Source organism: Rhinoderma darwinii, chromosome 7 (assembly GCF_050947455.1).
Source record: "Rhinoderma darwinii isolate aRhiDar2 chromosome 7, aRhiDar2.hap1, whole genome shotgun sequence".
Classification (NCBI taxonomy): Eukaryota; Metazoa; Chordata; class Amphibia; order Anura; family Rhinodermatidae; genus Rhinoderma; species Rhinoderma darwinii.
In genome coordinates this window covers 62,277,202-62,290,612 of record NC_134693.1, presented here as the reverse complement: position 1 = coordinate 62,290,612, position 13,411 = coordinate 62,277,202, and the positions used below count along the sequence as shown (strand labels likewise).

Below are 13,411 nucleotides of genomic sequence, written 5' to 3'. Positions count from 1 at the left end.
ATTGGCTGCAGCCGTCACTTGGACTGAAACGTCATCCCGGGAGGCCGGACTGGAGGAAGAAGCAGGGAGTTCTCGGTAAGTAGGAACTTCTATTTTTTTTACAGGTTGATGTATATTGTGATCGGAAGTCACTGTCCAGGGTGCTGAAACAGTTACTGCCGATCGTTTAACTCTTTCAGCACCCTGGACAGTGACTATTTACTGACGTCGCCTAGCAACGCTCCCGTAATTACGGGTGCACACACGTAGTCACCCGTAATTACGGGAGCCCCATTGACTTCTATGGGCCTGCCCGTGCCGTAATAACTGCCTGTGATTACGGGCGTTTTTTACGTTAGTGTGCATGGGGCCTCAGTCTGGCTGTAGACCTAGGAATACATAGGTCCAGCCAGAATGAAGAAATGTCATAAAACAAATACGTTACGCAGCACACATAACATCTGCGGATTTCATTGCGGAATTTTGACTCTCCATTGAAGTCAATGGAGAAATTCCGCAATGAGTCCGCAACAAGTCCGCTACACGTCCGCAACAACCAGTGTATGCTGCGGACACCAAATTCCGCACCGCAGCCTATGGTCCGCAGCGGAGTTTTCTGCAACGTGTAAATGGACCTCACTAAAAAGCTGTGGAAAGCAATGGAGAAACGTGTACGCAGCGGACTGTCCGCAGCGGAATTCCAGAGCAATTCCGCCACGTCTGGTCATGCCCTTACTAAGATGAAAGACATAAGTATATTTTCAGTCTAATCATGAAATGACCACAAAAATAAGTATTAGAAATATGGGTCAAAAATGAAAAAATTTACCATAGTTACAAAAGTTTAATTAAATACTACAATTACCATCTCTACTACCATTACTACATCAACTACCATCTTTACTATTACTACTATAACCAAAAAGAATAATAATAATAATTATAGTAATTCCCTTGAGCATTTTTATAAATGAAATTTGAAGAAAGGGTCCCGCATACCTTACAGTGACAGCACTTCTGCTCAGAATATATTATAACCTCATAATTCTATTTTTGAACTCATACAATACAATTACCTCAGCATTGTGCAAGACAAATTCCCCAGATTTCAGCACTTCATATTTTCCAGTTTTATCTATTATTGGTGCATTGTTCTTTTTCCAGGATATTGTTGGTGTTGGAATTCCATTTGCAGTGCAGGGAATGGTAACTTGGAAATTATGTGTCACAACATAGTCTTTGGTATTTTTGTTAATCTGGGATGGGACTGAAAATAGAGAAAAAAAAAAAGAAAAGCCTATGAGAAGGATATTATACATTAAGCTTGTTCTTTTAATGGGCGTATGAGGCCCTGTTCACACTAAGTTTTTTTTACATGTTTTTTGACGCGGAAACCGTGTCGGAAACTGAGGCAAAAAACGGCAGAAAATGCCTCCAGATGATTCCAATGGGAGGCGGAGGCGTTTTTATTAACCGCGAGGATGAGCCTCCTTCACTATTAGAATATTCAGGAAATGGATCTGGCAAGAGAACACTGCAGTTAAAGGGAACCTGTCAGCATGTCCATGCTGCCCAAACCACGGACAGCATGATGTAGCGTCAGGTGCTTAACTATGATTCCCTGTACTGTAAAGCGATACGTTTTTGAAAAATCATAGTTTTAACACAGGCTTGGGTCAGGTTTTGGGAGAAGTGTCTGCTAGGCATCTCCCCTACGGCTTCTACCCGCCTGAGCTTGAATGACAGGTGTCTTCCTATTAGTTTTAAACCTAAAATAAGCCAAACAGTCATATTCAGGGAAACCGTGAGACTAAACTTCTCTAAAGCATACACAATCTACAAAAAAATACTGTGCATATTTCATATAAAACAAAATTTATTTCATAATTATTATTAAAATACCAGTTTCATACAATAGAATAACCCTTGAGAGTAGTGCACTAACATACAGGTAACAGGAGCCAATAAAACCGTACTAGATGTAACATATAAATACTGAAAGGAACATGCTAATATGCTTTGGACTCACTGAAGGGATCTATAAATATTGTATAAACAGCCTTCCTAACAAAATAAATGAACCAAACCTGAAGTGACTACATACAGTGAAGGAAATAAGTATTTGATCCCTTGCTGATTTTGTAAGTTTGCCCACTGTCAAAGACATGAACAGTCTAGAATTTTTAGGCTAGGTTAATTTTACCAGTGAGAGATAGATTATATTAAAAAAAAAACAGAAAATCACATAGTCAAAATTATATATATTTATTTGCATTGTGCACAGAGAAATAAGTATTTGATCCCCTACCAACCCTTAAGAGTTCAGCCTCCTCCAGACCAGTTACACGCTCCAAATCAACTTGGTGCCTGCATTAAAGACAGCTGACTTACATGGTCACCTGTATAAAAGACTCCTGTCCACAGACTCAATTAATCAGTCTGACTCTAACCTCTACAACATGGGTAAGACCAAATAGGTTTCTAAGGATGTCAGGGACAAGATCATAGACCTGCACAAGGCTGGAATGGGCTACAAAACCATAAGTAAGACGCTGGGTGAGAAGGAGACAACTGTTGGTGCAATAGTAAGAAAATGGAAGACATACAAAATGACTGTCAATCGACATCGATCTGGGGCCCCATGCAAAATCTCACCTCGTGGGGTATCCTTGATCCTGAGGAAGGTGAGAGCTCAGCCGAAAACTACACGGGGGGAACTTGTTAATGATCTCAAGGCAGCTGGGACCACAGTCACCAAGAAAACCATTGGTAACACATTACGCCGTAATGGATTAAAATCCTGCAGTGCCCGCAAGGTCCCCCTGCTCAAGAAGGCACATGTACAGGCCCATCTGAAGTTTGCAAATGATCATCTGGATGATTCTGAGAGTGATTGGGAGAAGGTGCTGTGGTCAGATGAGACTAAAATTGATCTCTTTGGCATTAACTCAACTCGCCGTGTTTGGAGGAAGAGAAATGCTGCCTATGACCCAAAGAACACCGTCCCCACTGTCAAGCATGGAGGTGGAAACATTATGTTTTGGGGGTGTTTCTCTGCTAAGGGCACAGGACTACTTCACCGCATCAATGGGAGAATGGATGGAGCCATGTACCGTCAAATCCTGAGTGACAACCTCCTTCCCTCCACCAGGACATTAAAAATGGCTCGTGGCTGGGTCTTCCAGCACGAAAATGACCCGAAACATACAGCCAAGGCAACAAAGGAGTGGCTCAAAAATAAGCACATTAAGGTAATGGAGTGGCCTAGCCAGTCTCCGGACCTTAATCCCATCGAAAACTTATGGAGGGAGCTGAAGATCCGAGTTGGCAAGCGACAGCCTCGAAATCTTAATGATTTACAGATGATCTGCAAAGAGGATCTAACATGTATGCAAACCTCATCATCAATACAAAAAACGTCTGACTGCTGTGCTTGCCAACAAGGGTTTTGGCACCAAGTATTAAGTCTTGTTTGCCAAAGGGATCAAATACTTATTTCTCTGTGCACAATGCAAATAAATATATATAATTTTGACAATGTGATTTTCTGTTTTTTTTTAATATAATCTATCTCTCACTGGTAAAATTAACCTAGCCTAAAAATTCTAGACTGTTCATGTCTTTGACAGTGGGTAAACTTACAAAATCAGCAAGGGATCAAATACTTATTTCCTTCACTGTATCACCCATAAATAGGGCTGATACCTGATACTATATATATCATACATCAATTATAGGGAGCGTTTATAAACCCGTATATAACTATTGAAAGTGACTGTGCAGCGTGTGGCAGGAGAGAGCTGTCACTAAAGCTGAATAGGAAGGTAAGAAGCTGTAGTGGCGCTGCCCAATGGACGCTTCTTCCTGAGCTTGGCACTTATTGAAACTATGATTTCTCTAAAAACGCTGTGGCACTTTAGAATACACGAGGGGTCAGCAACCTTCGGTACTCCAGCTGTTGTGAAACTACAATTTCCAGCATGCCCTGACAGCCTTTGGCTGGAATGATAAAGCCTATGGTCAAAGCATGCTGGGAGTTGTAGTTTCATACCAGCTGGAGTGCTGAAGGTTGTTGACCCTTGGAATGCAACATAGTTCGGTGTAAACAGGGTAACTGTCACTTTATCATGCTATTCATGAACAGGATATATAAAGATAAAATGCTGACTACAATTCTGCTGATGTTCAACAAGGATCTGCTGAATATACATATTTATTTTTTTATTTCCTGATGCTGCTATAAATAAATATGTATACGCCTATTAAACAAAGTCGATATTTTGTTTCCTACCAATAAAATACTGGTCACCATGAAATGTTCTTTTCTGTTATATACTTACTCAAAACAGATAGGGTCATGTTCGAACTGACGGAGCCTGCTATGTTTTCTGCTACACATGTATACTGGCCTGCATCGTCAGGCTGAACGTATGCTATTTGTAAAGCTCCATTGCTTATTATTCTCTGCCCAGAAAGGGGTGATCCATCTTTGTGCCAACTGATCTCAGGTACTGGGTTTCCAAAGGTCACACAGATCATTGTGACAGATTCATCCACAGAGACGGTGTACTCTTTCTTATGTGGCTTTATTGCTGGTGGCTCTAGAGATTCACAAACAATCATTTTTAGGATTACCTGGACTGGAGCTAAATGTCATAAAGCACGCTATTAAACAGTTAAAGCAGATATTATAAGGTATGAAATTTCTACGTTATTGGTTATTATCTTCAATTTCTCCAATAACATTTACCCTGGGGATACAAAATAATCAGACTGATAAATTCCAACCTAATTATTATTTGCATTTCATAAGAGCAGACATCGGAGGAGGGATGCCAGCCCCCATAGATATTAGATTGCTAGTGAATCTTTACGAAACACCTAATATGTATTAGGAATCTCAACCTCTTAACCCCTTAATGACGCAGCCTAGTTTGGACCTTAAGGCTCAGAGCCCATTTTTCAAATCTGAATTGTGTCAATTTATGTGGTATTGACCATGGAATGTTTATACCTATCCATGGGATTCGGAGATTGTTTTCTCATGACACATTGGACTTTATGTTAGTGGTAAAATTTGGTCGATATATTCAGTGTTTATTTTTGAAAAATAGGAAAATGTAGAGAAAATTTTGAAAAAATAGCATTTTTCTGAATTTAAATGTATCTGCTTGTAAGGCTGTATTCACACAAGCATGTTTGGTCCGTAAAGGACGGAACGTATTTCGGCCGCAAGTCCCGGACCGACCACACTGCATGGAGCCGGGCTCCTAGCATCATAGTTATGTACGACGCAAGGAGTCCCTGCCTCTCCGTGGAACTACTGTCCCGTACTGTAATCATGTTTTCAGTACGGGACAGTAGTTCCACGAAGAGGTAGGAACTCCGAGCGTCGTACATAACTATGATGCTAGGAGCCCGGCTCCCTGCAGTGTGTTCGGTCCGGGACTCGCGGCCGAAATACGTTCTGTTCTTTACGGACCAAACATGCTTGTGTGAATCCAGCACAAGACAAATAGTAATACCTCACAAAATAGTTACGAGTTCACGTTTCCCATATGTCTACTATATGTTGGCATTATTTTTTTTTTATTTTTTTTTCTAGGACGTTACTAGGCTTAGAACATAAGCAGACATTTCTCATATTTTGAAGAAAATTTAAAAAGTCTTTTATTTTAGGTACCAGCTCAGTTCTGAAGTGGTTTTGAGGGGCCTATATATTAGAAACCCCATAAAACACCCCATTTTAAAAACCATACCCCTCAAAGTATTCAAAACAGCATTTAGAAAGTTTCTTAACCCTTTAGACGTTTCACAGGAATTTAAAGCAAAGAAGAGGGGAAAGTTACAAATGAAATAATTTTTTTTTTTGCAGAAAATTCTTTTTATTCCATTTTTTTTTCTGTAACACAGAAGGTTTTACCAGAGAAACGCAACTCAATATTTATTGGCCGGATTGTTCCGTTTTAGAAATATCCCACATGTGGCCCTAGTGTCCTAGTGGGCTAAAGCACCAGCCTCCAAAGCAAAGGAGCACCTAGAGGATTTTGAAGCCTCCTTTTTATTAGCTTATATTTTAGGCACCATGTCAGATTTTGAGAAGTAGAAAAAGCACCCCAACATTTGAAAAGCAATTTCTCCCGATTATGGCAATACCCCATGTGTGGTCATAAACTGCTGGTTGGACAAATGGGAGGGCTCAGAAAGGCAGGAGCGCTATTTGACATGTAGATTTTGCTGGATTGGTTTCTGGGTGCAATGTCGCATTTGCAGAGTTTCTGAGGTACCAGTATAGAGGAAACCCCTTAAAGTGACCCCGTTTTGGAAACTAGACCCCTTGAGGAATTCATTGTAGTTTTCATGGGGTGCATGCGACTTTTTGATAAAATTTTATTCTATTTTTTAAGAGGCGTGGTGACTAAAAAACAGCAATTCTACTATTGTTTTTTATTCAATTTTTTTTACTGCGTTCACCGTGTGCTATAAATCACAAATTCACTTTATTTGCCGGGTCAATACTATTACGGTGATACCAGATGTTTATAGTTTTTTATGTCATATGGCGTTTGCACAATAGAATACTTTTTATAAAAAAGCATTTAATTTTTGTGTTACCTTATTCTAACAGCCATAACTTTTTTATTTTTCCATCAAGAAAGCCGAGTGAGGACTTGTTTTTTTGCGTAACGAACTGTAGTTTCGATCAGTACAATTTTTGGGTACATGCAACATTTTGATCTCTTTTTATTCCATTTTGTGTTTGGTGAAGTGACCAAAAAATTGTGATGCTGGTATGGTTTATTATTATTTTCTTTTACAGCGTTCACCACGCGGGATAAATAATAAAATACTTTTGGAATTCAGGCTGTTAAGGATGCGGCGATACCAATTACGGATGAAGATCCAAAAGCCAGATAAAAGTGCCTGATGAAAACGCCAGTTCGGCGTTGAAACGCGTTGCATAGCAATAAATCATTTACTTTTATCTGGCTTTTGGATCTTCATCCTTTCTACACCACGCAGCAGCGCCAACATAGATCCTAATTTTATTTCCTCTGCACTCATCACAATCAAGCGGTTACCTCGGCAACCGGTATCGGATCTGGCAGCAGCTAATACGTGGATTTCTACATTCAACTCCTCTAACCTCACGGTGAGCATTTATTATTTTTATTTCTCACCTACACCTCCTTTGATCCACACCAAGTGGCGCCGTGGTTTTTGCCCTCTCTCGGCGATACCAATTATGTATAGTTTATTTATTTATTTTATTTATATTTTTAATAATAAAGGACTGATAAGGGTAAAGGGGGATTTTTACTTTTATTACTTTAAAAATTGTATTCTTTTATTTTTTTACAACTTTTTTTAACTTTTTTTTTTTTGTCTCACTAGGGAACTTAAAGTCAGGAGGCCCTGATCGCAATTATAATACACTGCACTACATGCGTAGTGCAGTGTATTAGAGCTGTCAGCTACTCGCTACTGACTTTGTCAGGACCTACTAGACAGCAGTTGTCACAGCTCATAAAAGTGCCGGGAGGACTGCCGAAATGGCGGTTATTCCCATGGCCTACTATTAGGTCATGGAGCACGAACGTTATACTTAGCGTGACCTAATAGTAGGTCCTGGAGCAGGAAGGGGACTGTCCGAGATTTTGAAAAATGAAAGTAACTGTAGTAAATATTATAAAATAAAAAAGAAAGGTTAAGTTCCCCACCGCACCAGCCCAGATTCTCCGGTGGTCCCCAATGTTTTTGCAGTGATGACATTGTGTACATTATTCACATGACCACGGCAGTCAAGCATTGGCCTCACCAGTAATGCTTGTAAGGATGGCATAAGACTGCTGAGGCCAGTGATTGGCTGCAGTAGTGACGTGAATAATGTACTGAACATCATCACTGCAGGACCGGCAGAGTATCAGCGCTGGAGTGGTGGGGGATTTTACAGATGAGTAACCTTTTTGTTTTTTTATATAACATTTACTGCAGTTACTTTCATTTTAAAAAATCTCGGTCTAAGCCAACCACAGGATTGTTTTTATTTTTGCCTGCCTGTATTCTCCTAGCCATCATTTTTCTATATTTAAATTTGCTATGCTATTTGAGGCCTTATGTTTTGTGGGACAAGTTGGAGATTGTTTGGGAATAATTTTAGGGTGCATATAACTTAGACTTATAAATCTCTTTATAATGGCAAAAACGCATAAAAAAGCATTTCCGTGATTGTTTATTTTTATTTGATTTTTTTTAGCCATTTACCATAATTGACATGATACATTTGTTAAGGGGATTTTTAAGAATGCGAGGATATCAAATACGTCTGTTTTTTTTTACTCTTCATTAAATGTTATTGAATTTAAAATGTTATTATTTTTATCTTTTGAGTCATTCATTTGTATTCAAGTAAATAAGTTATTTGAATTATTTAAAAAAAATGTAATCCCATTAGGGGACTTTTACATTTTTAAATATATATATTTTTTAAATATGTCATAATTCTATATGAGATTATATTATTACCTATAAAATACACAGGCACCTGTTAAGGCATACTTTCTGAAAAGCCCTGTAGGCCATTGTCGGGCGGGTAAGTGACAAAGGGAGTCCTCTTCATTTGTCAGCATTAAATGGGTTAATCATGGTGATCACATGCTGATAACCAAGTCTATTGGCTTGGTTATTACTGGGCAAATGCCAGGCTGATGTCGGCAGCAAAAATACTAGATAGGGGGAACAATGGAACGTAGCAAGAGGAGGAACATGAGGACGTGACGAGTCCATTAGGATGTGAATAATCAGACATGAAGTGGCTAAAGAAGATTTCAAGAAGGGAGACTTGTACTTCACCTGACTAACTACAAGCAGAAGAAGTGCTAGTGGCAGATATCAAAACATACTACTTCACCACGTCTCCAGTATAGCCCACAACATGCCAGACCTGTTTTGGAGTATGAAGGTCTTGCTGTATGACCCACTCCCTGCAGAGTCTGTAGTTGAGCGTGACAGGGACCAAAACATTTAAAAGAGGCCATATACAAAATATTCATAAGGAAAGCTGAATTAATATTTTTTGTAATATAATCTCTTTTATATGTCTCTTGCCCATGTTAACAGGGCATATGAACAGGGGTTGTCTTCATGATACAACCCCCCCCCCCTCCCCCTCTAAAGGGGTTTTCCCATAAGGGACATTTATGGCATATTCACAGGATATCCCCAGGATATTCACTTATCTGGGAGTTACGGAAACAGCATAACTCAGCGAGCTACACTGTTGACTTCTTACATGGTCAACAATTACAAATGACAGCGGTAACACAGAAAGGTAGAACGGGATTTAGGGGGCCCCGTTCTAGAGATTGGTGCGGGTCCCAGAGGTGGGACCCGCATCTATGGCCTATCCCGTGGGTATGTCATAAATGTCTCTGATGGGAAAACCCCTTTAACTCTAATACTTTGTTTCTGGAAAACAGTCTCACTAATATAATTTATTAACTATTGGTGTAAATGTACGGGTAGCAGAGGTAGAATGAGAGGACTATAACTATCCCATGATAATTGCAAGATTAAAGATTTTGCATTGGAGCCCAGAAACTTCAAGTTACATCTTTAATAATAATTTACCATATATGTTGAGTTAGAAGTTACATCTGTGTTAATAACTTACCAAAAATTTGGAGTTTGATCCTCCCAAGTGCTGTACCTGCTGGGTTTTGAGCAATACAAGTGTAAGTACCAGCATCTTCTTGTCTCAGTTTAACAATTTTTAGACTTCCATTAGAAAGGATAGTGTAATGATTTCCTACAAAAAATAAAATACGGTAAGTAAAGCGGTGTAAAATACTGACAGGTCATTAAACAATTACAATTAATATTCAATGTAAAGTTCTGCAAGGGCTTAGACATAGTACCTGTTTTGATAGTGACACCTTCTTTCTGCCACGTCAATGTAGGTAAAGGCGTTCCGATGGCCTCACATGAAAGAGTAACAGAATGGTTTAGAATTCCTTCCTGGTATTCGGCTTGACTTTGAATGACAGGAACCTCTAAATTATTAGGAAGGACAAATACATAATGACATTTGTTCTGATACTTATATAACTAAGTAATACAGCTAATAACAGCACGTAATAGCATTTACATGAATGTACACTACCGTTCAAAAGTTTGGGGTCACCCAGACAATTTTGTGTTTTCCATGAAAACTCACACATATATTTATCCAATGAGTTGCAAAATGACTAGAAAATATAGTCAAGACATTGACAAGGTTAGAAATAATGATTTTTATTTCAAATAATAATTTTCTCCTTCAAGCTTTGCTTTCGTCAAAGAATGCTCCATTTGTAGCAATTACAGCATTGCAGACCTTTGGCATTCTAGCTGTTAATTTGCTGAGGTAATCGGGAGAAATTTCACCCCATGCTTCCAGAAGCCCCTCCCACAAGTTGGATTGGCTTGATGGGCACTTCTTGCGTACCATACGGTCAAGCTACTCCCACAACAGCTCTATGGTGTTGAGATCTGGTGACTGCGCTGGCCACTCCATTACAGATAGAATACCAGCTGCCTGCTTCTTCCCTAAATAGTTCTTGCATAATTTTGAGGTGTGCTTTGGGTCATTGTCCTTTTGTAGGATGAAATTGGCTCCAATCAAGCGCTGTCCACAGGGTATGGCATGGCGTTGCAAAATGGAGTGATAGCCTTCCTTATTCAAAATCCCTTTTATCTTGTACAAATCTCCCACTTTACCAGCACCAAAGCAACCCCAGACCATCACATTACCTCCACCATGCTTGAAAGATGGCGTCAGGCACTCTTCCAGCATCTTTTCAGTTGTTCTGCGTCTCACAAATGTTCTTCTGTGTGATCCAAACACCTCAAACTTCGATTCGTCTGTCCATAACACTTTTTTCCAATCTTCCTCTGTCCAATGTCTGTGTGCTTTTGCCCATATTAATCTTTTCCTTTTATTAGCCAGTCTCAGATATGGCTTTTTCTTTGCCACTCTGCCCTGAAGGCCAGCATCCCGGAGTCGCCTCTTCACTGTAGACGTTGACACTGGCGTTTTGCGGGTACTATTTAATGAAGCTGCCAGTTGAGGACCTGTGAGGCGTCTATTTCTCAAACTAGAGACTCTAATGTACTTGTCTTGTTGCTCAGTTGTGCAGCGGGGCCTCCCACTTCTCTCTCTACTCTGGTTAGAGCCTGTGTGTGCTGACCTCTGAAGGGAGTAGTACACACCATTGTAGGAAATCTTCAGTTTCTTGGCAATTTCTCGCATGGAATAGCCTTCATTTCTAAGAACAAGAATAGACTGTCGAATTTCACATGAAAGCTCTCTTTTTCTAGCCATTTTGAGAGTTTAATCGAACCCACAAATGTAATGCTCCAGATTCTCAACTAGCTCAAAGGAAGGTCAGTTTTATAGCTCCTCTAAACAGCAAAACTGTTTACAGCGGTGCTAACATAGTTGCACAAGGGTTTTCAAGTGTTTTCTAATCATCCATTAGCCTTCTAACACAGTTAGCAAACACAATGTACCATTAGAACACTGGAGTGATGGTTGCTGGAAATGGGCCTCTATACACCTATGTAGATATTGCATTAAACCAGACGTTTGCAGCTAGAATAGTCATTTAGCACATTAACAATGTATAGAGTGTATTTCTGATTAATTTAATGTTATCTTCATTGAAAAAAACTGTGCTTTTCTTGCAAAAATAAGGAAATTTCTAAGTGACCCTAAACTTTTGAACGGTAGTGTATATATACTGCAAACTTTCCATAAACTTGTTTTCTAGTAATTATTTGGTATTGGCAATAATTTATCTACTAACCTTGAACATGGAGATTTATATAAATTTGTGCAGAGCCAACTTCATTAACCGCCTTACAGGTATATATTCCAGCATGACTTAGTTCTGCACGTGCCACTTCGATACTTCCTAGAATCCAATAAGAGAAAATATATTTAAAGCATCTAAGTAATTATTGAGATATTACATTAAAAAAAACGTAGCAGTGACGTAGCTATAGGGGTCGCAGTTGTGACTGTTCCCCTAAGCCATGAGGCCCATAGGCCCCGCTTACCACACTGTCCACTGTGTAGACCCGCCGACGTGACGTCCGCCGAGGGGTCCAACGGTGAAGGATTGCAGGGCAGAACCTCGCCAGACTCTCCCATCTCCCAGAAAGTGCTGACGGGGGAGAGGGGCGCAACGAAGTCAGTGCCGCTCGCCCAGGTTGTGTCCAGGCAAACGTCACTGACTCCGCCCCCGTCACTGACTCCGTCCATGTCCATCACTTTCTGGGAGTCAGGAGAGTCCTTGAAAGTTCCTGAAAGCGCTGGGGGTGGGGGAGGGATTAAAAGATTATATGATTTTTGCCTGGTGGGGCCCTGTACCTAATAAGCATACAATGTGGTAGGTTTAGATACAAGGCCCAGATTACGTTCTGCTGGGGCCCTGTATCTAAGCCTACCATGCGGTAGGCTTAGATACAGGGCCCAGATTACTGTCTGGTGGGGCCCTGTATCTAAGCCTACCATGTGGTAGGCTTAGATACAAGGCCTATGTGTGATACTGTCTGTTGGGCCCTGTAGCTAAGCCTGCCACAAAGTAGGCTTAGCTACAGCGCCCAGCAGACATTATCACACCATGTGTGATACTGTCTGCTGGGCCCTGTATCTAAGCCTAGCACATGTGTCATACTGTCTACTGGGCCCTGTATCTAAGCCCACCATGTGTGATAATGTCCGCTAGGGGCCTGTATCTCAGCCTACCATATGTCATACTGTCCGCTGGGCCCTGCATCTAAGCCTACCATGTGTAAAACTGTGCGCTGGGCCCTGTATCTAAGCCTACCATGTCTGATACTGTCAGCTGGGCCTTGTATCTAAGCCTATCATGTGTGATACTATCAGCTGGGCCCTGTAGCTGAGCCTATCATGTGTGATACTGTCCGCTGGGCCCTGTAGCTGAGCCTATCGTGTGTGATACTGTCCGCTGGGCCCTGTAGCTGAGCCTATCATGTGTGATACTGTCCACTGGGCTCTGGAGCTAAGCCTATCATGTGTGATGCTGTCCGCTGGGCCCTGTAGCTGAGACTATCATGTGTGATACTGTCTGCTGGGCCCTGTATCTAAGGCTACCATGTGTGATACTGTCCGCTGGGCCTTGTATCTAAGCCTATCATGTGTGATACTGTCCGCTGGGCCCTATAGCTGAGCCTATCATGTGTGATACTGTCCACTGGGCCCTGTATCTAAGCCTACAATGTGTGATACTGTCTGCTGGACCCTGTATCTAAGCCTATCAAGTGTGATACTGATCGCTGGGCCCTGTAGCTACGCCTATCATGTGTGATACTGTCCGCTGGGCCCTGTAGCTGAGCCTATCATGTGTGATACTGTCCGCTGGGCCCT

The 13,411-nt window shown here is 40.8% G+C and overlaps 1 protein-coding gene across 1 annotated transcript in view; it reads right to left on the bottom strand.

The window, feature by feature from the left end:
• The window catches only part of HMCN1 (hemicentin 1), a 345,767-nt gene that overhangs the window by 59,057 nt on the left and 273,299 nt on the right, over window positions 1-13,411 (bottom strand). The window contains exons 78-82 of the mRNA XM_075833451.1: window positions 11,826-11,933; window positions 9,897-10,031; window positions 9,653-9,787; window positions 4,320-4,580; window positions 1,056-1,246 (exon numbers count right to left, since the gene is read on the bottom strand). Of these exons, the coding sequence (XP_075689566.1) occupies window positions 1,056-1,246; window positions 4,320-4,580; window positions 9,653-9,787; window positions 9,897-10,031; window positions 11,826-11,933 (830 nt within the window). The remainder of the gene's footprint in view (window positions 1-1,055; window positions 1,247-4,319; window positions 4,581-9,652; window positions 9,788-9,896; window positions 10,032-11,825; window positions 11,934-13,411) is intronic.